Source organism: Hoplias malabaricus, chromosome 5 (genome assembly GCF_029633855.1).
Source record: "Hoplias malabaricus isolate fHopMal1 chromosome 5, fHopMal1.hap1, whole genome shotgun sequence".
Classification (NCBI taxonomy): Eukaryota; Metazoa; Chordata; class Actinopteri; order Characiformes; family Erythrinidae; genus Hoplias; species Hoplias malabaricus.
Window position 1 is genome coordinate 42,539,412 of NC_089804.1, and position 22,711 is coordinate 42,562,122.

The 22,711-nt window shown below is 42.8% G+C and overlaps 1 protein-coding gene across 2 annotated transcripts in view; it reads left to right on the forward strand.

The window, feature by feature from the left end:
• Positions 1-22,705, forward strand: part of mdfi (MyoD family inhibitor) — a 66,384-nt gene extending 43,679 nt beyond the window's left edge. For both annotated transcript variants that reach the window (XM_066670100.1, XM_066670099.1), the window contains exons 4-5: positions 15,176-15,469; positions 17,504-22,705. In XM_066670100.1, the coding sequence (XP_066526197.1) occupies positions 15,176-15,469; positions 17,504-17,757 (548 nt within the window). In that variant the 3' untranslated portion in view covers positions 17,758-22,705. The remainder of the gene's footprint in view (positions 1-15,175; positions 15,470-17,503) is intronic.
• The last annotated feature ends 6 nt before the right edge of the window (positions 22,706-22,711 follow it).

The following is a 22,711-nucleotide window of genomic DNA, read 5'->3' on the forward strand; positions in this document are numbered from 1 at the left end:
CAGACGTGACGTTTTAAAAGCACCCATTTCCCTTAGCACCTCCACAACTGAGAAAGCAGCCACGGGGTCGTTGGCGTGGAAACCGAATCTGGCTGTAAACACAAGGCGTTGTGGTGGTTACAAGTGTCATGCCATGGCCTGCAGGAGGATATGGCTCCATACGGAACCGTGTGGCCTTGCAACAATTAAATTAGGAAGAATCGTGTTTGAGGAGTTGAATAGTCTTTAAAGGCTGTTGCTTAATAAGGCAAATTGGAGCAGTCTGAGGGAAAGGCGTGTGGAATGTGATCAGGCCCAGAAGGCTAAAGGTGGAGTGGGTGCTTTATATGGCTTGGCTATGCTTGGAGTTCATTGGCAGGGGAAGAGAGGCAGAGTGAGCTGATAACAAGGCGCCTGCTCGTGTGGTGCCTGTTTCTGAGGGTGCCAGCTTCTACTCTTCCTCTTTTTCAGTCCTTCAGCGTGAAGGGCAATCAGTACCACTCACAGGAACGACTTCAATTCACTCTGTAGACTACCAGTTAGTCTAGACACCTGCCTCAAACCAAAAGACCTTTCAAGAGTTTGCACTATCGCAGACTAGTTTACAGTATAATCACGTGAGTCTTTCTAGAGATGCAGTGCGCTCCCATCATCTTGATCATTGTGTGTAAGGCTGACAGACCAGCTACCTTAAGATATTTGTCTAGCCTTGACATTCCGATAAAATCAGCCGTGATTAATGTCATCACTGACTGAAAACAGAGGTTGAAATGCAGATACATCCTCACTCCCTCTATAGTGAAGAACATAAGTCATTGAACTACAAAGTACATGCAGCTAGCACTAGATTTCAAATTCCCACTTAGGAATATACATATAAATGATGCTGTATTAGAAATATATAATGCACTGTTAGGATCTACATTCCATAATTCCATGGCTTGTGGTGCACTACAGATGGGGTATGGAGTGCTTTGGGATAAACACCTCCAAGACCCAGCAAGATCTACAGTCTGTGACTTAAAACAAATTATCTTCAGAAGTGAGAAGGTGTCAGATTTTAGTCTTTTAACAGTGTTTCCTGAGTCTTTTCAGTGTCTTCTAAAACACAGCTAGGATAAGACTCGTCATGCCATATCCAGTAAGTAGATGTGCACAACATTAATTCAATTATTGAAGTCCATTTCGCAGTGTCGCAGTCACACAGCTCCAGGGACCTGGGTTTGTGGGTTCGAGTCCCGCTCTGGGTGACTGTGAGGTGTTGGTAGGTGGATTGGCGACTCAAAATGTTCGTGTGTGTGTGTGTGTGTGTGTGTCATCCAGTGAAGGACTGGCACCCCCTCCAGGGTGTGTTCCCGCCTTGCGCCATAGTGGCTATCGGACTCTCCGCCACCCTGAACTGGATAAGGGTTACAGAAAATGAATGAATGAATGAATAAGGTCCAGGCAGCTGTAGGTCCAAATTTTGACAACGTATCTTATAAAAAACTAAAATACAATGCTGTTTTCTCTGAATATTGAGTAAGCATGTCAAATAATGACTCAAAATATTCTCAAAATCATCCTTATATTGTATGGTTTTTCGCTCTCTGAATGTGTGTGATGGCCCTGTTTCTCCCTGAGCACAGTGCTAGAGTAAATATGCATCTGATAGCTCCCATATGTGAAATGGGATGTGTATTATTCTCCTGCAAGTGTGTTGAAGCTGTCCAATTAGCATTTTATTATCAGCATTTTGGAAAACGTGGAGGCTGGCTTTACATATCTTAAAGGAAGCATATGTTTACCTTTACCCTCACAGCTTGGGATCATTATGTGATTGGGCAAGAGCTATAAAGTAGGTGGAATCCACAGTTCTACAAATTGGGGGGATGTACATATTTTTACAGATTTTCGAATCTTCACGCTCAACTTTTACATGTGTGTCAATGTTTTACAGCTGGAAAATACTTATTAAATTACAGCTGATGGTAATTGTGACTAGAGGGGTTTCTGTCATCGAGGAACTGTTGGGATTTTAAAGACTGTGATTACATAACACAGGCCGCTGATCCGGCCAAACCACTTCCCACTCACTCTAGCAGGACTGTCCTGTCCTGCCTGGTCCCTGCAGCGAGAGCCCCGTGAGACGTCTGCTCAGGGTTCATAAAACAGTGGATGCCATTGCATGGTTAGCTTTACATTTTAAACCCATTTACTCTGAGAGGTGAGGCCTTTGCTTTGTAACCAATGCATTGCCGTACATTGACTCCACTGAACTGCTTCATCAACACAGCTGTATCAAGCTTATCTTCACTAGAACATCTACAAAAACAATTGCTGTGAAATATAACTGTATTTTCTGTTTTTAGACAGCTTGCTGTAATTGGACTGAATCTGGACCTCTGCATGATATTGGAGTCAGTGTCAAAGAATAAGGAGTCCAAATTCTGAAAAAAAAGCAATTCATTGTATTTACTTCATAACTTAAATGTATACATCTTTTCCATTCATTCATTCATTCATTCCAAACGCAAAATATGACAAGTTTAGCTTTAAAAACACGTAAATTACATGAAAATGGTGTCTCTGTAATTGATCTCACTCATTTAGAAATGATCTACATATATGAGTTAATTCAGTCCAACACTTTGTTATGTAAGAGGTCCAGAACCTGGGGGGGATTCTGTTGACCCGGTCAGGACCTGGACCGACATGCTGAGTCGCTGAGTTCAGATCACATTCCACATGAGCCAGAAGCTTGAGTCTGGACCGATGATGTCATGGGGGCTGGATGTCTGGGCAAAGTGCCTTCGAATAGACCGACTGAGAACAAAGAGCAACGAAAACTGTTAATCGCTGTTGAGAACAAGGGACAGAGAGCATTAATTAGCACTGCTTCCGCTCTGGGTTTCAATTCTAGCACGACACACTATTTTTAATTTACACACAGAAATATTATGTTATGAGTTAGAGGCAGGGCATAACACATTTAATCTTTATTGTGATGATTTGGAGTTCTGAATTAGATTTCTGAGCATACTGAGAATATTGTCACTTCCTAAAAAAAAAAAAAAAAAAAAATGTAGTCTTGTTTCATTGGATTATAGTACAGTGTGTATGGCACGTTTAAAATATGATATTTTGCTCTTTGAGCGGTGGAGCAGTGCAGCACTGCTCTCTGGAATGAACTATCATTGCTTATGACATACATTTAAATCACTATTGTGATTCAGAACTATTTATCGAACATTAGTGCGTCCTCAGACCCAGGTTCTTTTGGTTCTAAATGAAGAAATTATTTTTAAAAAATGATCTAATGCTTCAAAATTTGTGTAGAAATGATCAGGAATGATAAGAAAAATATAACACTACAGATTCTGAAGGAAACTGCAGCATTGCACTAGCAGACAATAGAAGGGAAATATCAACAATGAGTCTAAACCATAATTAATTTTCATGTAGGTTTTAACAGTACACCACTTCCTCAGTGTGAACATACGGGGCTGAAAGTGGCTAGGACATGAAGTACTTGGTTTGAAACACGGTGCTAATCATGTGCTGCTATGACTAAGCAAAAGTCCACATTTGTCTTTCGTCTGCTTCCACCAAGCGTCGTATCTACATCTGTTATTCCTATTTATCAGCATTTACTCAGGCTCCTGTCCCGTAATCCTGCTGTTCGTCTGACGTAAAGAGCAGCATACTTTCCTAACATGCATTAGGTCATTGCTAAGTTTGTCTTGCTAACCATTAACACCGCCACTGCTGGCTGGATTTCATCACGCTAACGTCTGGACGCGGACACAATAAAACACCCACGGAACTGAATTACGAGGTGTATCTTTGAGTCACTGATTAGCCACATATTTTAAAGTCAGTGTAGACACAAGGGACTTTATTGCATTTTGCTTACATTATTTAGTTCATTTCTCAGAAATAACCACGCTGAAAAGTCATCATGGCAATGAGACTACCTCACTGCACATGTCCCAGAGCTTATGGGCTGCTACAAATTGACCTCTGACAGTAGACTCAGTGGAACTCTCAATGACGTATTCACGCAAACAAAGAAGAATGATATTGTGATTATATTTTTTCTATTCATCTTTAATCACACTCTCAACAATATCCTTAGTGCTCTGTTTGATGATATGAGGCTTTACTCTCAGCATTAGTAGTTTTCCCACACTTTCAGTTCATTTTCACCATTGACTCTTATTCTACCGTGTGGCTCCCTGCTTGAAGGGATGTGTGTACTTGTTTTCTTACATTTTTAGGCCATAATCTGTTCATTTACAGAAAATTTGACTTGTAAATAACAGCTGGAGAACACTCACCATGAATGGCATGACCACACATCTGCACTGCAGATCCTGCAGGTCCAAATTCAGTTCTGTAATCTTTAAAAGGACATGATATACCCATTTTCCACAAGTTACACAATGCCCTGAGGTTTTAAAACCGTGGTGCTTTGGTAACGACATGGATGAAACAAAACAGCACCGTCCTGTTTGACCAAGCACGAGAGCCCGGGGGTGAGGTGCACGGAGCAGTAATGCTGGCTTGTGTTTTTGTCATATTCAATCAGTACACAGTACAAAATCACAGTTACTCATTTTATCTCATGTCTTCAGACCACGGAAGTCTTTAGATACAATTTACTCGGGAATGTGCCCCAGTGAAATGCTGCTGTGTCTCACTAAAATCACGGAGGTAAAAAGTAAAGTTTTAACATGGATAGCTGAACAGAACTACAGGAATCTCCATGCAAATTTAGTACAGACACTACATTTCCCATAATGCCCCAGTGCAAGAACTTGCAATCAGAGCCAATTCAGTTTTTGTACTGATTGAACATTTATAAATATTTCAGATAACAGACAAGTGAATGCCACTTGTAACCATACATTCATCATTCATTCATTATCTGTAACCCTTATTCAGTTCAGGGTCGCGGTGGGTCCAGAGCCTACCTGGAATCATTAGGCGCATGTCGGGAATACACCCTGGAGGGGGCACCAATACTTCACAGGGCAACACAGACACTCACACACTCACACCTACGGACACTTTTGAGTCGCCAATCCACCTACCAATGTGTGTTTTTGGACTGTGGGAGGAAACCGGAGCACTCGGAGGAAACCCACGCAGACACAGGGAGAACACACCACACTCCTCACAGACAGTCACCCGGAGGAAACCCACGTTATTATAAATTCATATAGAACTGGTACAATGATGTTCTTTAACTAAAAGTTCAGAATGTGTACCACCACAGTGAGTGTATGACTGATTTACAAGCAGAGGGTTCCAACTGTGCCCCTCTAAATTGTGTGTGTGTAAAGTAGTGTAACAATGCCACTGCCTCAGACAAAGGCAGGTAAAAAATTGAATGGATTTTTTTAATTTTCTCGTTTGTGGTTTGATCCTAAAAAGTGATTTTTTTTCATAATATGTCCCATATAATACATCATAATATTAAATAATATATACATACAATAGTGGTTTATACAATCTATAATTGCATAAAATATATCAGTAGGTGTGTGAGGCCATTAAATATGAGGCTGTGAGAGGTGCTGAAAAAATCCAGAACAAAGTCCTGTGTTAAGACTTTCCTCTAATAACTGGTCAGGGATTAAATCCTTAGCCAAGAAATTGCTCAGGCTCATCTCATATCATATGATGGAATGCTCTCTCACTGTCTCTCTCTTTGTCTCTCTCTCTCTCTTTGTCTCTCTCTCTCTCTCTCTCTCTCTTCTCTCTCTCTCTCTCTCTCTCTCTCTCTCTCTCTCTCTCTCTCTCTCTCTCACCTTCCAAGCTGCAGCCTGGTTAAAATGTAAGGGAACATTTATTCAATCTACGCAGGGCTTAAATCCCAATTCTGGACGTTTCTCATTCATCTATTATTACTGTTCAGAAGGGCCCTGTCAGGGGAAATAAACTGCTTTAAAGCAAGGAGAAAGAGAAGGGGGAGACGCTCGTTCAAATCAGGGCACTGAAATTCCTCTGATTAGAGTCCTCATCGCTAGAGATTGTCATTGAAATGAGCCGTGGAGGGAGAGGATTAAAGTCCGATTTGGACTCCCTTCTCGTCCCTGGCCGTTTTTCAGAGGGCCACCCTGTAAAATCTGAGGCTTGAAAGCTTCATTTAGGTCTTTTCATCCTTTGCTACATTAACAGAGTAAAGCTTCTTTTCTCAGAATATGGCCGGCATTTCAGCACACACACACACAAACACACACACACACACGCTGGATTTTTCCTCTCCGATTGTTTGTGAAGCAGGGGATTTCCATCTTAATGTGGTCAGTGTGATGATGAAGAAGATGAGCCTCTGGGACTCGAGAACCTTTCGTAACGAAGGAGAACACTGCGTACAATTTGGTATTTTTGCTCCTGGGCTTCCTCTACAGTCGCAGAGTGTAATTCACGTTTACAGCATCAAGAGGGAGGAGGGGTGACGTCCTACCCTCCTCCAAATGTTTCATAGCGCAGTTTCTGCGGTGCTGAGCCCAGAATAGCGACGACAGAGGCTCTGTTCTCCCTATTGCAGATCAGTGAAGAATCAAAAGTGTTTTTTGAAAGCCTACAATATTGATTCTCCCAATATTCCTTAGGACAATTAGCCACGGAGGTTACAGGAGGGTAGCACTGATGTGGAGACACAGCGCTCCAGGGTTCTAGGGCACCTCAGCTCACGGTCTGTGAGGAGTTTGGTGTGTTCTCTCCTTGTCTGCGTAGGTATATTGCTGACTGGTCTGTGCAAAATTGCTCATAATTGTGAAGGTGGGTAGACTCCGGAATCCACCCTGAACCTCAGCAGGATGGAGTAGTTAAAGAAAAGGAATGAATGGATGAATTAGAATTAGATTAAATGCAGACATGAGACACATCTGCCCCTGTGTTTCGTTACAGACAAATATGACATTATTTTCTCAACAAATCTGAGCTGAGATCTCAAAACTAAGTAGAGACACGTGAGACTCCTGAGCGGTTTGTGTCAGGTGAACTTTTGGAGCAGCAGGACACTTAAACAAACGTCTGATTTTGTTGATGTCTAAGAGGAAGTACAGAGATAGACAGGAGATGTATTCTTTGCTGTTTCTTTCCTGTGGAAGGGCTGTGGTCATATTCGATGGCTCTTTTAGCTGTGGATAATTTGGTTTAAGCACATGTGTTTGTGTGTGTGTGTGTGTGTGTTTGTGTTCCTGAAGCAGAAAGAGAGTGCTGAGTCATTGCCCTCAGTGGCCTTGTGGCTGAAAAACAGCAGCAGAGTGAGTCACTGCCTCTCGGACTCATCAGGGAGGTAACTATGAGTGTTCGGAGAAGAAGAAGGAGCACTGTAGAGTCAGTGTTTGGTGCTGAGAGAGTGGATTTGAGCAGTTTGGGGGCTCTCCAGGCGTGCGAGAAATGAAATGGAGATATGAGGCAATGTTTACTGAAGAATAATGGGAGCTATTCACAGTTTGAATGGAGGTGGTTCGAAACAACCTCAGCGTGATCCACGTATTAAACCACAATCATGTGATGAATCTCAGACCTGAATTTGCTCATGTGCTTTTCTCAAGACCTGATACTGCTTTGTCTGAAAATTTTGTCTCAAATGTGGTCTGAGAAGGTCCTGAGGTGTACACTGTAACAACAATAGTTCTAGAATAATCCCCCTACGTTAACGACTGTGTTTAACCAGCGTGGCTCAACAGCAGTGCTTCTAGAACATTCTCATCTACAATAAATATGCCATATTTACTGTGTAGAGAAGCATATTATCCATGAGATCAAAGGTATTCACTTATGTCTCGCTGTGGTTTGTGTAAAACAAAATATATTAATAAAGAGGGGTAAAGTGTCAGCAAATGAATTTTTACTCACCTTTATCAAGACGTCTTAATGACAGCATTGATGCACAGTTAATAATAACAGGAGATGCCATTTACTAATGTGAATTTGTATGAAAACATTGTATGTTTGTATGAAAAACAACAACATTGAGTGCAATTTTAGATTAATTTCGGGGGGGAACTGGAGCTCCACACAAACCATGAAATAACACCATCCAGTCCATTTTATTTGTGGGCTGACATTCTGATTGTGTGCTGCTTCTTACATGGAGTCCAGGCACTTTAGACATAAAGTCCCGCCTCCTCACCTCAGTCTGTCCAATCACAGCGCTGGACCTGTGTTTATATGAGACTCCTGAGGTTAACCAAAGTGAACCATAGCCAAACAAAAACAATGGGAATTGAGAAATAAGTAAACTAACTAAAGAGTTACAGCTCCTCGCTCCTCACTCCCGCGCACTCGCGCTGAACGGAGCTGTGGCTCGTTCTCATTTAAAGGAACAGGCACTGAACAGGGCTATTTAGACAGGGGAAGAGCTGTACTGCGTTGCTTGATCCTGGTGGTACTTTCACCAAAGCACCTCACCCACATTTCGTGTGAGTGTGTGTGTGCATTGGCAGGACGGGCCGTTCTTGGGTGGAGGGTTTTGAGGTGAAAGTGAACAGTAGTCATCAGCTTGTGACTCACCTCAGCTTTGACTCTGTTAGACGTCAGTCATCAGGGAGCGGGCTAAAGACAGAGGTCTTTAGCCCGCTCCCTGATGACTGACGTCTAACGGACAGTGTCTGAAGGCCCAGTGTACTGTCCCCTTGTTTTATTTCTTTTTTTATTTCTTTCTAACTTCCCTTCTTTCCCCCGTCTGCCCTCCTTTCTCTTTGGAGCTGTCTGTGGCGGCCCACTAACCCTGCTCATGTGAAGCCCTCTGTCATTTAGGCCAGGATTTGTGTATTTTTAGCCACCTGAGGCTAATTCACTGTGTGCCTGCTTGTTCACACCCACGGACCCGTTCCTGCCTGCCGAGCGAAACAGCCGACTTGTTTATGAAGCCAGTCTGTTTTTAGGCCTTCCTTAAAGCTGTACCTTTTTGGCACGAAGAACTGCTTCCTCTTAAATCTTCTCCTAAAATCCCAGTTTATGTGTTTCCTGTTAACCTTAGGGTCTGGGATGATGCTATAGTTTTTTATTATCATCTACACAAGTAAGGGCATAGTTATATAATTAGAGTTATGATTACACAGGTACGAAAAGCTGTTTTCCACTTTCCTCAATAGCAGCTTCTTGAGAGACTCACATCCTTTCAGACCCACACAGGGTCTTTAAGTACTCTTTATTTGAAGGTGGTGCAACACCTGTGTGTGTGTCTGTCTGTCTGTCTGTCTTTCTCTCTGTCCATTCATCCATGGCCCTGAAGCCACACGCTGCATAACACAGGACAGTAGGTGGACAGCTTGTCTCGTTTGATATGTATCGCCCCATAGCTGGACAAAGAGTTCATTCTCTTTCTCCCTGTCCTTTGTGTGTGTGTGTGTGTGTGTGTGTGTGTGTTGTGAGTTGGCACTGAGGCTGTTTCTCAATGTTACATTCTGCCCTCTGGCTCTGAGCACAGACAGCACTGACTCCTCCCGCCACATGCCCAGGAGACTGACTGACGCTGCCTGTTTACTACCCACACACACACACACACACACACACACACACACGGTATATGCACACACAAATGCACAACAACATCCCCCAAGACTAAGATGCCGTAGCACAAACGTGCCCCACATTATCATGGGTTAAGTTTGTTATCTATCATTATCTTAACTACACACACAACAGGCTGTGATGCCAAATGATGCCCTGAGATGTTTTATGTGTTTACAGTCTTATTTTGGAAGCACTGAAGCTATAACACAACCACTACACATTAAAGCACCTTGACTGTCTGGGGTCGTAAAGGCAGAACTGGGCCGGATGACAGAATGTAAGCTGAAAAGTTGTTGTTGTGGGGATAACGAATGTAAGCACTGGGTGGTACTGTTTGTGTTCAAGAGTGTGTGTGTGTGTGTGTGTGTGTGTGGTGGGGGGGTGGTGAGGGGGCGGTGGATGTGTCCGTTAAAAATAAATATGCACTGTGGTTTCTGTAAGACTGGTCCATTTTAGTGTATGAAGCCATGACTGTGCTGCTCTAATTCCCAACAACATGAAGAAAAAAGCTAGAATTGTGAAAAAAGACACTGATAAAATAATATCTAAAACCAATATTCTGCACCAAATGCACGTAGTTGTTTAAAAACACTCACTTTAGGACCTTTAAAGGGGCATATTATGGGAGACTCCTGGACTCTTGCGCTGTACTGAACTAGTCATTCTTAACATGGCTTATTAGACATGGGGAGAACAGTGCTGTGGTGTTTGATCCTTGTGGTATTACGTCCAAAGTGTGTTACAGACATTTCATCAAGACACCACATAGCTTTTAACTGCTGGAAAAGGGGTAAAATAGCCGTATAACAGCTCAAACGTCCTTAATTAGTCAGATTCAATATACTATGCCAGCCGCGAGTATGGGGGGAGCTCCCAGCATGCTCAGCAGCTGCACTTTTTGTTGGTTGGTGGGTGCTTTGGGGTTCCTTGACCCTCCAGAGTCTGGGGTGGAGGATCTCCAGGTACAACAATACTAATATTTATTTAAGCCGTACACCCAATAGTTTTCACTGGAGGGGATTGGGGATGTTCTCAACTCTTCATTTTCATCCCTCATTGCTCACTAGCAGCTCATCATCAGGTTTAAAATGTTCACACAGAGAACAATGTGTCTACGTTAATTGGTATTGGTTGAATCCATTGTGAATGATGTAATGTATATTCTCTCCGAATAATTACCTGCTTTTGCACAGTATTGTACCTTGTAGATTCGCTTGGCTGTGGTACACTTGAGACTCTTGATATGCAGAGTTTGCGATGGCCGTTCTGTTGCGCAGTGCTCCGCAGAGTACAACTTATTATTGGCTTTATTAACCTATAACGTTAGCTTTATGTCACATCATAGCCTGAACACTTGTAGTGGTCTGTCGTGGAGGTTTGCCTGGCTTTTTAGACATAATCCTTGAATATTTACGAGCCTTCATTGCTAATGTTTATAAACCTACTTCACAGTTGAGAAATCACAACAGCAGAACTGCTCCATTAGGGCTGGCCTACCGTTTTATGGATAATACTCAAGCTTCAGGCTCCAGTTTTTCAAAAAATGTAGGGTTCCATGACTTTTTCTAAAAAAATAAACATGTTTAACATTAAGAAAAGTAGCAATAAAAATACTTGTATTCCACAAACATGAAGTCATTATAAACATATTATGAAAATAGCATGTGAAAATAGCAAATGATACCTCTGTTGTGGGTTGTAGTGGTGGGAGGGGGACGTGAAACACGTTATTGATTAGGAACCTACACGCTGACAGAAACCGCTACATTTTCATGAAAAGTATAAAAAAATGTCCTAATGTTAGTGTGATCTGATTAATGAAAAAGTCGAGTTGATGTTGAGGCTGATCCCAAGACATTGGCCACTTTTGAGTTACTGTTTCTGTGCTTTGTCCAAATGTTCTCCTCTCTCTCTCTCTCTCTCTCTATATATATATATATATATATATATATATATATATTTCTCTCTCTCTCTTTCTCTCTCTTTCTCTCTCTCCCCCTCTCTCTATATCTCTCCTTCTCTCTCTCTCACTCTTTCTCTCTCTGTATCCCCCTCTCTCTCTATCTTTCTCTCTCTCCTCCTCTCTCTCTTTCTCTCTGTCTCCCCCTCTCTCTCCTCTCTCTCTCTCTCTCTCTTTCTTTCTCTCTCTCTCTCTCTCTCTCTCTCTCTCTGTCTCCCCCCCTCTCTCTCTTTCTCTATCTCTCTCTACCCCCCCCCCCTCTCTCTTTCTATCTCTCGCTACCCCCCCCCCCCCTCTCTCTCTCTCTCAGCTGGGCTGGTATTCTGAGAAAAACCAGTGCTTACAGTAAAACTGGCGAACGCACACATTAGAGCAACAGGCAGTTTTATGGGCGAGTTCAGTGCACATTGGGGGTGGTGGCCTATTACAGATACTCAGTCCATCTACCTCTGCACATATGGAGTCCATACTGATGTGCGTTCTCTAGCTGAAGGGATTGTTTTCGTTGGGATGTAGAGAAAGACAGAAAGACAGAATGATGTGGTCATGCTCTGATTTCTATTTAGCAGGTATACATATTTGAAATGCATAATATATATGAGAGAGAAAATATTAAACTCAGTCGCATTCGATTACTGTGTGATCTCTGAGGCTTTCCAAGAACAACACACCTACACCAGCCTTGTGTCTCTTTGGTGTTTTTGCTTAATGTATGCCTTTCTATGCCTTGCCTTTTTTTATGTTCTGTCTCATAGACCTTCAGGCCTTCGGGGAACAGAGCGAGGTGTGTTTTTCTCCCAGACTTCCCTGAAGGCTCCACACTGGATTCAAGGCATTTCACCACTCTCTCAGGACCTTTTCCACTCGCTCCAAATGTGTGCGTTAAGGTCACGAAACTGTTTAGCGTTTCTGCAGTAGGATGGCATTAAGTATTATCAAAACACGCCAGGAGTTTCAGCAAAAAAAAAAGTCATCTTTTCTTCCTTTTTTCAGAGAGGAAGCCTTGCTTGTTTTGGCACCCAAGGTGTGCTTTTCACTTCGTTTTTCTTTCGTCCGGCATAATTAGTGTTTTGCGGCGCTTGAGAGTAAAATATACGAAGTGCTGCCAACCAGGTGCCAAGAACAACTGGCCGAGCGGTTTGTGGAGGAACACTAGAACATTTGTAGGCTTTAAACTCATGGGGAGACTGTGTCTGAACTTCAGGACGCAGAACAGGGGAACCGGAGCGTTTGGCCTCAGCTTCACACTGAGTACGGAGAGAGAGAAAAAACAAAACGCATCCCGTTCTTAATCAGGCCTCTGGTCAAGATCCCAGTGCCTCCTCTCGTTGTTTTCTTTCCCCTAGATTTGGAAGCGGTGCAGTGTATGGCCGTACATGATCCTTTGTTTTCAGTGGCTGACTCCAGCCTGCTTGGTCCATTTAAAATAGTTGTCCACCGCACCGTGCCCAGAATTTAATAGACTATTTGCTTTATTAGGGCTTTGGTCTCAAACAAAACATTTTTCGCTCCTTTTAAGCTGCCTCTAAAGTCCAAGTACGAATGCAAACGAATGCTCTTCCTGCAAAATGAAGGTGGCCCCTTGAAACTGCTCTTTGAACATTTCTTCTCTTTTTTTCCTCCTGCTGATTTGTTTGCACTTGTCTTTATTTGTATTCTGCAAAAGCCTTGTTTGTTTGTTTATATTTGTGTCCTTCAGGCGAAGGATAACGGTGTGATGAAGGTGATTTGAATCCTGTTTGTTTATTTATTCCCTTGTTTACCGACAAGCTTCCCCACGCTTCTTAAGTAATGATATGCTAATCCGCTCCTGTCTCATGACTTAGCTTTATTAATTTGTGTTTGATCCTGTATTTGTTTGTTTGTTTACATTGCGGTCAATGTCTTTGGCACTTTGGATGCAAATTGTAGAAAAAGTAAACAAACAGCGTAAAAGGAAACAGAAGGAGTGAAGTGGCAGAATGCAGATCACGTTCGTACCGTGGGGAATGGTATGCCACCTTTAACGTGTTGTGTAACCTTAAAGGAAGCGGCACTAGCTGCATGAGGCGGATATTGCAAACACATGGGTTCTTCCCATCAGGACCCCGTCCCCACACTGCAGCTCCCTTTCCCAGAACTGGTGTAAATCTCCCTCAGACGGACCTCTCGCTCCTGCTGGGGTGGAACTGTGTGAAAAGTGGTCACACTCCAGACACAGCTCAGATCTCCTGGGTCCTTTTCATGAGGAAAATTGTGAAAAAGCCATGAGAGAGAGAGAGAGAGAGAGAGAGAGAGACAGACAGAGAGAGACAAACAGACAGACAGAGAGAAAGGGACAGACAGAGCGAGAGAGAGACAGACTGACAGACAGAGACAGACAGACAGACAGAGACAGACTGACAGACAGAGACAGACAGACTGACAGAGACAGACTGACAGAGACAGACTGACAGACAGACAGAGACAGAGAGACTGACAGCCAGACAGACAGAGACAGACAGACAGAGAGACTGACAGACAGAGACAGAGAGACTGACAGAGACAGACTGACAGACAAACAGAGACAGACAGACAGAGACAGAGAGACTGACAGAGACAGACAGACAGACAAACAGAGAGAGAGAGAGAGAGAGAGAGACAGACAGACAAACAGAGAGAGAGAGAGAGAGACAGACAGACAGACAGACAGACAAACAGAGAGAGAGAGAGAGACACACAGACAGACAGACAAACAGAGAGAGAGAGATAGAGAGACAGACAGACTCTGTAAAACGAGTTATTTTAGGAAGTTGTGGCCAAATTTGCATTTAAAAAATGCTTTAAAATGCTCCAGATTTATCAAATGTGTGAATGTGTTTATCATTGACAGCACTAGCGTTATTATAATGAATGTTTTTTCTTTTGAGTGTACAGCAGCTAAACATAAAATTAAATCAAATAAAATGAAAGGGGACGCTCTGGAGCAACTGTAAATGAGCCTGAGCTCACTAGGCCCAATGCTAAATGTGGGCTGGAAGATTAAGATAAATAAAAGTTAAATAAAACAAAATAAACACAAGTGTTGGAGAAGTTCTCAATCGTTTGAGAGAATGCAGTTCTACTCTTTCTCAAACCAGTCCTGAGTGTCTTCAAACCCCTCCAGCACTCACTCGGCGTTAGGATTAGGCCATAACGACACTACCCTCATGTGCAGCTGCTCCAGAGTGCGTGGTTTTATTTCACAATTTCCTAAGGAGAATACAGAGTGAGCAGAATTGATTGAAGTCCACAATTGGGCGCACCTCGATGTAGCTAAGTGGGCTACAAGCATTAAAATAATGTTTAAAGTGTCTATATCAGGCCTTTAGACTGTTTTGGAAACACAATTTAAAGGGCCAGTAAAAGTGAAGTGGTCTTTCTCTGGCTTCGTGCACAGAATGCCTCTCTTTTCACTCTACCAGAGGGAAACGTTAGGAAAGCATTCAGCAATACTCTCACAGGGCCTTAGTGGTGTTCCAGAAGAGGTCTCAGGAAGCTTTAGGGCATGCGTTGTGAAATGATGGGGCTGTGTGAGGGAAAGGAAGCAAGACACTGGATGATTTTACAGCTCCACAGCTATGCAGCTGTTGGTATTATTTTACACGTCTCAGGGCTATAAGGAGAGAAAATTATACGGTGGAAGACCTCATATTTAACACAGCTCAGGCCACTGTTGTGTTCATCTTTGTTTTATTTATCTTCCCTTGGTCCTGCTAGGTCAACCTCAGGCCAGGTCCACGCCCTTGCCGTTGTCTTTAAGCAGCTCCTCTGAGGCTGCCTCGCTGCTGAGGAATGGCAGCAAGCCTATAACACACCAGGCCCACAGCAACGGCGTCAAGAACGGAGCTTCACTACTGCGGGCGGCATCTTCATCCTCGTCCTCTTCTACGCCGCCTCCCAAGAACCCCAAGAAACTGACGTCAAACCCTTCCCTCAACAGCCAGAGCAGCAAGAGGAGCAAAGGAAGCTCCAAGTCCAACAGCTCCCAAATCCCCACAGAGGCCCAAGACGGTGAGCACTACCTCCGTTTAATTAGAGGGAGGAGATGGGGTAGAGCCAACTGACTAGAGCTTCATGCCATTATATAGATCTTAGCTTTCACTGCTGCCAGTAGGTTTAGATGATTTTTAAATAGAGAATACCCTGTCCGTGTGGACGCACTAATGTAGTAATGTGATTAATGTAGTACATGTGAATTACTATTCTCTATTACTATTCTCAAGCTTTTTTTTTATTTCCCTCAAAAAACCCTTCTTTATAAAACCTTTTACTCTCCATTTGCGAGCACTCCAGTCTGTTTGCGCACTGGAAACCAGTCTAATGTGTTTATGAAACCCTAGTGACAGTAAATAAATAAATTAAAAAAAAAAAAAATTGGTCGGACATGCTAGGCTTCCTCTTGCTCTGCTCATGGCAGAAAAAACGTGTAACCGGAAGATTGCAGGTTCGATCCCCAGATCCGGCAGGTCATGACTGAAGTGCCCGACTGCTCCCCGGATGCCGTGGCTAGTGCTGCCCACCGCTCCAGGCGTGTGCTCAATGCCCCCTAGTGTTGCGTGTAAATGTGTATTTCACTTCACTTCATGGGTTAAACGCGGAGGACCAGTTCCTCTGTGTGCAGCACAGTAACCAATAACGTGACTCTAATTCTAATTCACAGTTGTAGACTTTGCCTTTCAGTCAGTGCCAGTATCACCCAGTAGTTAAGACTCTTCCAATCACACAATGCTAACCAAGCTGGGAGAAATTAGCATATGCTTTCTTTGAGACTTGAAGAAAGCCACTACTTTTCAAATATGCTGTAAGTTTAATCTCATTGGACAACTCAACATGCTCAGAGGAGGATGCTCACTACACAACTCAAGTTGCAGGGATTTCACCTACAGCGAAACCTATACTGGATATAATAAAGCAACTACAAGTAGAGCAATATTAGCATTAGCTTACAGATACTCATTCAGTGTTGTTGAGGACTAGGAACAGGGATACTCAAATACAGGATGTAGCTTATGGCATTTTTCTATGGTACCTACTCTACTCTACTTGGCTCTACTCTGCTTTTTGTTTTAAAGTTTTGGGACCTGGCACATGGTACCTGGTACTTTTTTTTAGTACCTGCACACTTGTGGTTCCAGGCAAGCCAAGGAGGGACTAAACTAGGGTGACCAGACGTCCTCTTTTACCCGGACATGTCCTCTTTTTAATACTTAAAAAAATGTCTGGGCAGAATTTCACAAACGGCCAGGATTTTGTTTTTCTAGAGTTTACATAGAACTTACACAAACTAGTCCCGCCCTCCCCTACTCCGATTGGTTCGCTTGAATGAGAAGGGGGCGTGGTGAAGTAGCCTAAAATCTTCTGATTGGACGGTCTGACTGTAGCGCTACTGTTATTGGTCGATAACCTTCTCTGTAAACGTTTAATTGGTCAGTCTGGACGTCAGTAGTTGTCCACCCCCCCACCAGAGACGTGTCCTCTTTTTAAACCTTGCAGAGCACTGATTGGACAGAAAGTAAATAATGACCAAAAAAATGCAGACATCCAGCACAAACCAGCTGTTTGTGAAATCTCCGAGCCACAGCAGTGGGCACATTTGTTTTTATCTGACTCACAACAGCAGCCCATAAGTTTACACCGTGGATGGTTGAAGGGGTGTAAACATTTCTTGGAATCCAATGACAGTTGATGGTGGAACGAGGCACAGGAAAAGGTCAGATCTGTCTGAATTGTCGTGTAGTGTAGGTACCATTCACTGGATGAGCACCATTTGCACCAAGTCTCCACACGCATTCATTTCAGTCCTTAAAGGAGGAGTAGCTGATTCTGTAGAAAAATCCAACCCAAAAACGTACCCTACTTTCGGCCCTCATTCTAAAGCCACTCACTTAAAATCGATGTCATAATTGTTACGCAGTTTTTATCCAATTTAGTTACTGGACTGCAAAGAATGTCAGATTTTGAGTTTGCCAGGAAAGCCCCCCCCCCCTCTGTGATGTTTTTATTGGTTCATAATAAAGTCTCAGATTTCCTTGTGTTTTGCCTCAGATTGCTGTGTGCACTGCATCCTGGCCTGTCTTTTCTGCGAGTTCCTGACTCTGTGCAACATTGTTCTGGACTGCGCCACCTGCGGCTCGTGTGCCTCGGACGACTCGTGTTTCTGCTGCTGCTGCGCCTCTGAGGAGTGTGGAGACTGTGACCTGCCCTGTGACATGGACTGCGGCATCATAGACGCCTGCTGCGAATCTGCAGACTGCCTGGAGATCTGTATGGAGTGCTGTGGCCTCTGCTTCTCCTCCTGAGAGCCCACTAGGGGGCGTCGTGTCTGTCACACAGGACTCCGCCACACTATGGTGAATTGGGAGTACACCAGGGCAGGATCGAGATGGGCACAAACCAAGGTTTATTCAGTCAGAGGATTTATGTGTGGCCTCTGAGAAGAGCACCATGATTGGCTGGCTGATTCTCAGTGTTGTTCAGCTCTGATTTTGGGAAATTCTGGAATATTCCCTGTATGTTTGTAGTCTGCTTTCGGGCTCTTCTCATGACCCAGAGGAAGTAATCTGCATTCCCAGAAATGAAGGTGCTAAAAAGGGTTCTTTGGAGCAGTGCTAGAGAAGGATTTCATTTGGTGTCTGAAAGCAGTGATTCTCAAAATGCCACAGGGGGCACTAAGGTGGCTACTGAAAACCAGAATATCAGTGAATACCAGAAGATTAACCTACTTTACTTTTAAGGTTGGTAAGTTGACGCAATCAGCTTTGGCCGTGTCTTAAAGAAGTGGCTACCAACAAATAGGTTATGGCCACGCCCACTTAAGAAGTTATAGGCCTGTTTTCCACTCCAGAGTTGAACGGTTCTAAGCACGGAGGGGTAACTCTTCCCGTGTCTTTTCCACATGGACACGGTTCGGCACGGAATGCTGGTTTCCTCTGCATGGTTAGCTAACCCTACTCTGGGCCACGGAACCGTTCTTAAATAGCGTAGGGATCCACTGAATGTTTCTTTAAGCCTTTTGCGGATCCTTAAAAAGTCTTAAATTTGTTTATTTAAAAAACAAAAAGGCCTTTTATTTGTCCTAAAATGTCTTAAATCCATCTCTCTTCACTGCCTTAAAAATGCACGCACAGTAAAAACAATATGGTTTTAATTTTCACAGTTTCCAGAGTTAGCTTACGCATGTTAGCTTACTGTTTTGAAGGCAGAGTGAACCAAGCAGAACCATCGGCGTTATTTATGGCTCAGACTTGCGCTATTTTCAGTTACGTTCACCTCTTGCTCTAATCCAGCCGAGACGCTACTGTGGGAATGGGGAAGTGTAAAACGGTTACATGACCCCAATCGTGCACTGTTTTTAAGACAAGGTCAAGGCAATCCTTAAGAAGCCCATACAATATTTTTTTAAAATATTGGTTCATCATAAAATCAGCTACATACTCCCAGTCAAGTTGGTAAACACAGCATTTGTGTTGTGCGCTTAAAGCCATTTTGCTATTGTGAAAGCGGCCTTAATTTAGTTTTTAAATGGTATTAAAAAGTCTTAAATTATATTTCCCCATACCTGCAGATACCCTGTGATCAAACATGAACTTACTCTGCAACACAACACTTTTACAGTTGATTAAAAACAACAATCTCTCCCTGTAGTTTTCCAAATAGGTTTTATATGACGTTTCATTAGCTGTAACATTGAACACCCGAATCCTCCTGTTGGCAACATATCCTGCATGCGTCTGGAGATGAGCACCTTATTTTTTTTGCTTTGTGTCGTCTGTGCTGCTTTTCACACAAAAAAACAACCCAAAAAACGTAATCGATCTCCAGTTATTTAGCATGCTAACTCTATTATTATGAGATTCTGTGCACTTCCTGCTTCTGATTTAGCAGTGGAAAAAGAAATCGTGTCCAGGCTAATGTGTTAGCAACTGCACAGAATCGTACGGCCATGGTAATGTCACAGACCTGGGCTTTGTCGTTTGTGTGTACTACCTATAGCTACAGATAATAGCTACCAATATGAACAGACATCTACAGAGTGAAAAGTACTTGTTTGGTGTTGTCATTTCCAAATTGCCTGCTTTTGATTAGCTAGAATTATGTAGTCTATAACTTAGCATTTAAACTGGAAACTGGCGCTTAACAATTTAAGACAATTTGCGAAGTTCCTTCACAGTTTGGACAAGGCCTAATTATAGCCCTCAAACGCATCAGAAGTGGTTTTTGGATGATGTCTCTGAAGAACCTTTTAAGGACCTTTATTTTGAAGGTAGCAGCCCAGTCTTTTGCTTCTCATTATGCTGCATCCTAATGAAATATCTTCTACATGACCTTATAGTCAGATCTGTAGGTAGAAGTGAGTCTTCAGAGAAATAGGAGGTTTCTCAAAAGGCTGTGTTTCTTTAAAAGTTTTAAGTTCTGAATCCTGATTTCAGATAATCATTGTGTGGGTTTATTTTTTGCAGCCGTGGACCATTTTGGGGTAAAAAAAAAATCCACAATATTGTTTTGTGGTATGAGCCCCACAATAATGAACACCACGAGTGTGCTTGAATTACAAATTAGTGCCTTTGTAAAACATGATGTCATCATTTTCAAAGCAATGCTAATTCAGATTCTTCTGAAAAATGTAACCAAAGATGAGGTTAAGTTTCGGCGGTTTGGCTTCGCTCTTCGCACACTCTGTGTTTAACATCGCTCCAGATGTCAACACGTTCTAATGCAAATGTTCACCTCTGAACATGCACAGTTACTGTAGAACACTTCAGTAGTCCTCCGGCCACTAGGGGGCGCCTGTTTCCCCTTTGGGCAGGATTAGGAATCATAAACTGTGAGTTCGGGAACTGGAGAAAGGTTTGATGCAAATGCACAGTTTAAATGATGCTTCTTTTTTGAATTGTTACTCTCTGCATCTCTCTCCCTCTCTCTCTCCCTCTCTCTCTCTCTCTCTCTCTCATTGCTTTTTCTAATCTATATTTTTTCTTTAATGCTAAAGTATAAAGCCCTAATCAAAATGCATTTGGAAAACACTCTTAAACATAAGGGATTTAAAATCGCTCTTGTTTTGACCTGTTTCAGACATTTGAAATATGCCAAAGACCAAAGGCTTTAAAAAGTATCACATCTAATTTACAAAAGAAAAGAAAACAAAGCGTTCTTGTAAAACGGAAACCGTGGATGAAGCTTTATATTTAAGAGTGGTTCTGTTCATTATCTGAAAACAGGCAGTAGAGATGTCACAGTCACCAATGATTCGGTTTCAAGTCAGTGCCAGAAAGGGGACTTGTATAATTTAGTGGAAGTAAATTGATAAGTAAATGACCAAGTAAAATTGCTCCGTGAAGAGAAAGTTGTAGCCCCAGCACTGACCGAACCACACCCTGATGGTCATGTTCACTTCAGAGCACATCCGTGTACGTCCGGATATTAAAGCTGAAAAATAATGGTGGAGGTTTTTGAAAGTTCAGTTTTCACTGCTTTTAATGGGAAAAGGCAAAATGTATTTTTTGAGGCCAGCAATGTGTCCTCAGTGAGTGACTGGGTGAGTGTGTGATGCCTTGTGATGGAGCGTCCAGGGTGAGTTCCTGCCGTACACCCAGAGATTTTGGATAAGCTCCAGACCCACCACAACCCTGATCAAGATGGAGTTGTTACAGGCGGTAGATGAATGCATGAACGTACTTATGAAGGGTTACTGGACAGATACAAAAATTATCTGTTTACATATAAATGAGTCCATTTTATCAACTCCACTGACCACACTGGAGCATTTTGTAGTTCTACAACTACATTTTGTAGTTCTACATACTACATTTTGTAGTTCTCCAGCCCCCTTTCCCCCCATTCCTCAGCGCTCAGGACCCCCCACAGAGCAGGTGTGATGTGGTGGTGGTGGGTCATTCTCAGCGCTGCAGTGACACTGATGTGGTGGTGGTGTGTTAGTGTGTGTTGTGCTGGTGTAGAGTGGATCAGACACAGCAGTGCTGCTGGAGTTTTTAAACCCTGTGTTCACTCTCTGTCCACTCTGTGAGACACTCCTCCCTCGTGTGGGCTCCTGAGTGGGTCTTATCCAGTGAAGGACAGGTTAAAGTGGGCTAATGGAAGTATGCAGAGCAACAGATGGACCACACAGTGTAATTGTAGAAGCACATGAAGAACTTGTATGGGCAGTGGAGTTGATAAACTGGGCAGTGAATGTAGACACAAGGTGGTCATCTTAATGCTGTGGGGAGCTAGGGTTAGCGTTAGACAGAAGATAAAAATTAATCTATAAATAAATAAATAGAATTAAAGTTATTTACTACAGAGCTTCTGTTACTGTGACTTCTCTAATGGGTTGAATACACTGTTATTCTTCATTTCACCAGTGCATTCTCAACTGATGATTCTGAAGAACTGAAATCATTCCTTTATCGGCACTCACTCGTTCTTCCATTCTCTCTCTCTCTCCACTTCCTTTCCTTTCTGAAGTCTTTCTGCCATCGTTCAGCTTTCCCTTTTGTTCTTGTTTCAGTGTGATGTGTGAATTTAGATTTATTCTGCTCATCGAGGTAGAGTTAGTAGTTATAAATGTAAATACACACAGAGGCAGATTTCTTTCCATTTTTCACGATCGAACCAAAGGTCAGGAACAGCAAATTAGCAGATCATGGAGTCAGATTTGTGTTGTGCATTTTATGACCTGGTGAATCCACTGGGATCGTAACTAACGGTCATTATTAACCGGCTCATCTCGCGCAGTGATGCGTTTGGTAAAGTTCATGGTTTTTTTAAAGCCTTTTCTACAGTGTTTACATCTTTTGAATATATCTTGGGGGCGATCTTTACAAATAGAAACTGGAGATAAAATGATAAACTTGACAAAGAGAGGAGGTATGTAAAGCTCTTCATTCGTATTATGGAATAAAACATCTTTAATGAAAACAATGGGTTTGTTGCACTTCATTCTCACAGCGTCCACTGGGTTCCCTTGTGGTTACAGTGGTGTCTGTCCCTTTAGATAAAACTCACAGGGTTCATATCGACTTAGTCTTGTTGTTCGTATCAAATCATGTGTCACTACGCCACGTTTACACAGTGGATTTACACACATTTCTACACGGCATTAGCTGCACAACAGGCTGATATTCTGAATAGCACTGTGAATACTATACATCAGATACAGCAGTGCAGCGGTGTATGGTGGGATTGAAAAATTACTACCACAATCTACTGTGGTTTTTGACTGGTGTGTTAGCAGTTAGCAGTTAGCTCTTGTCG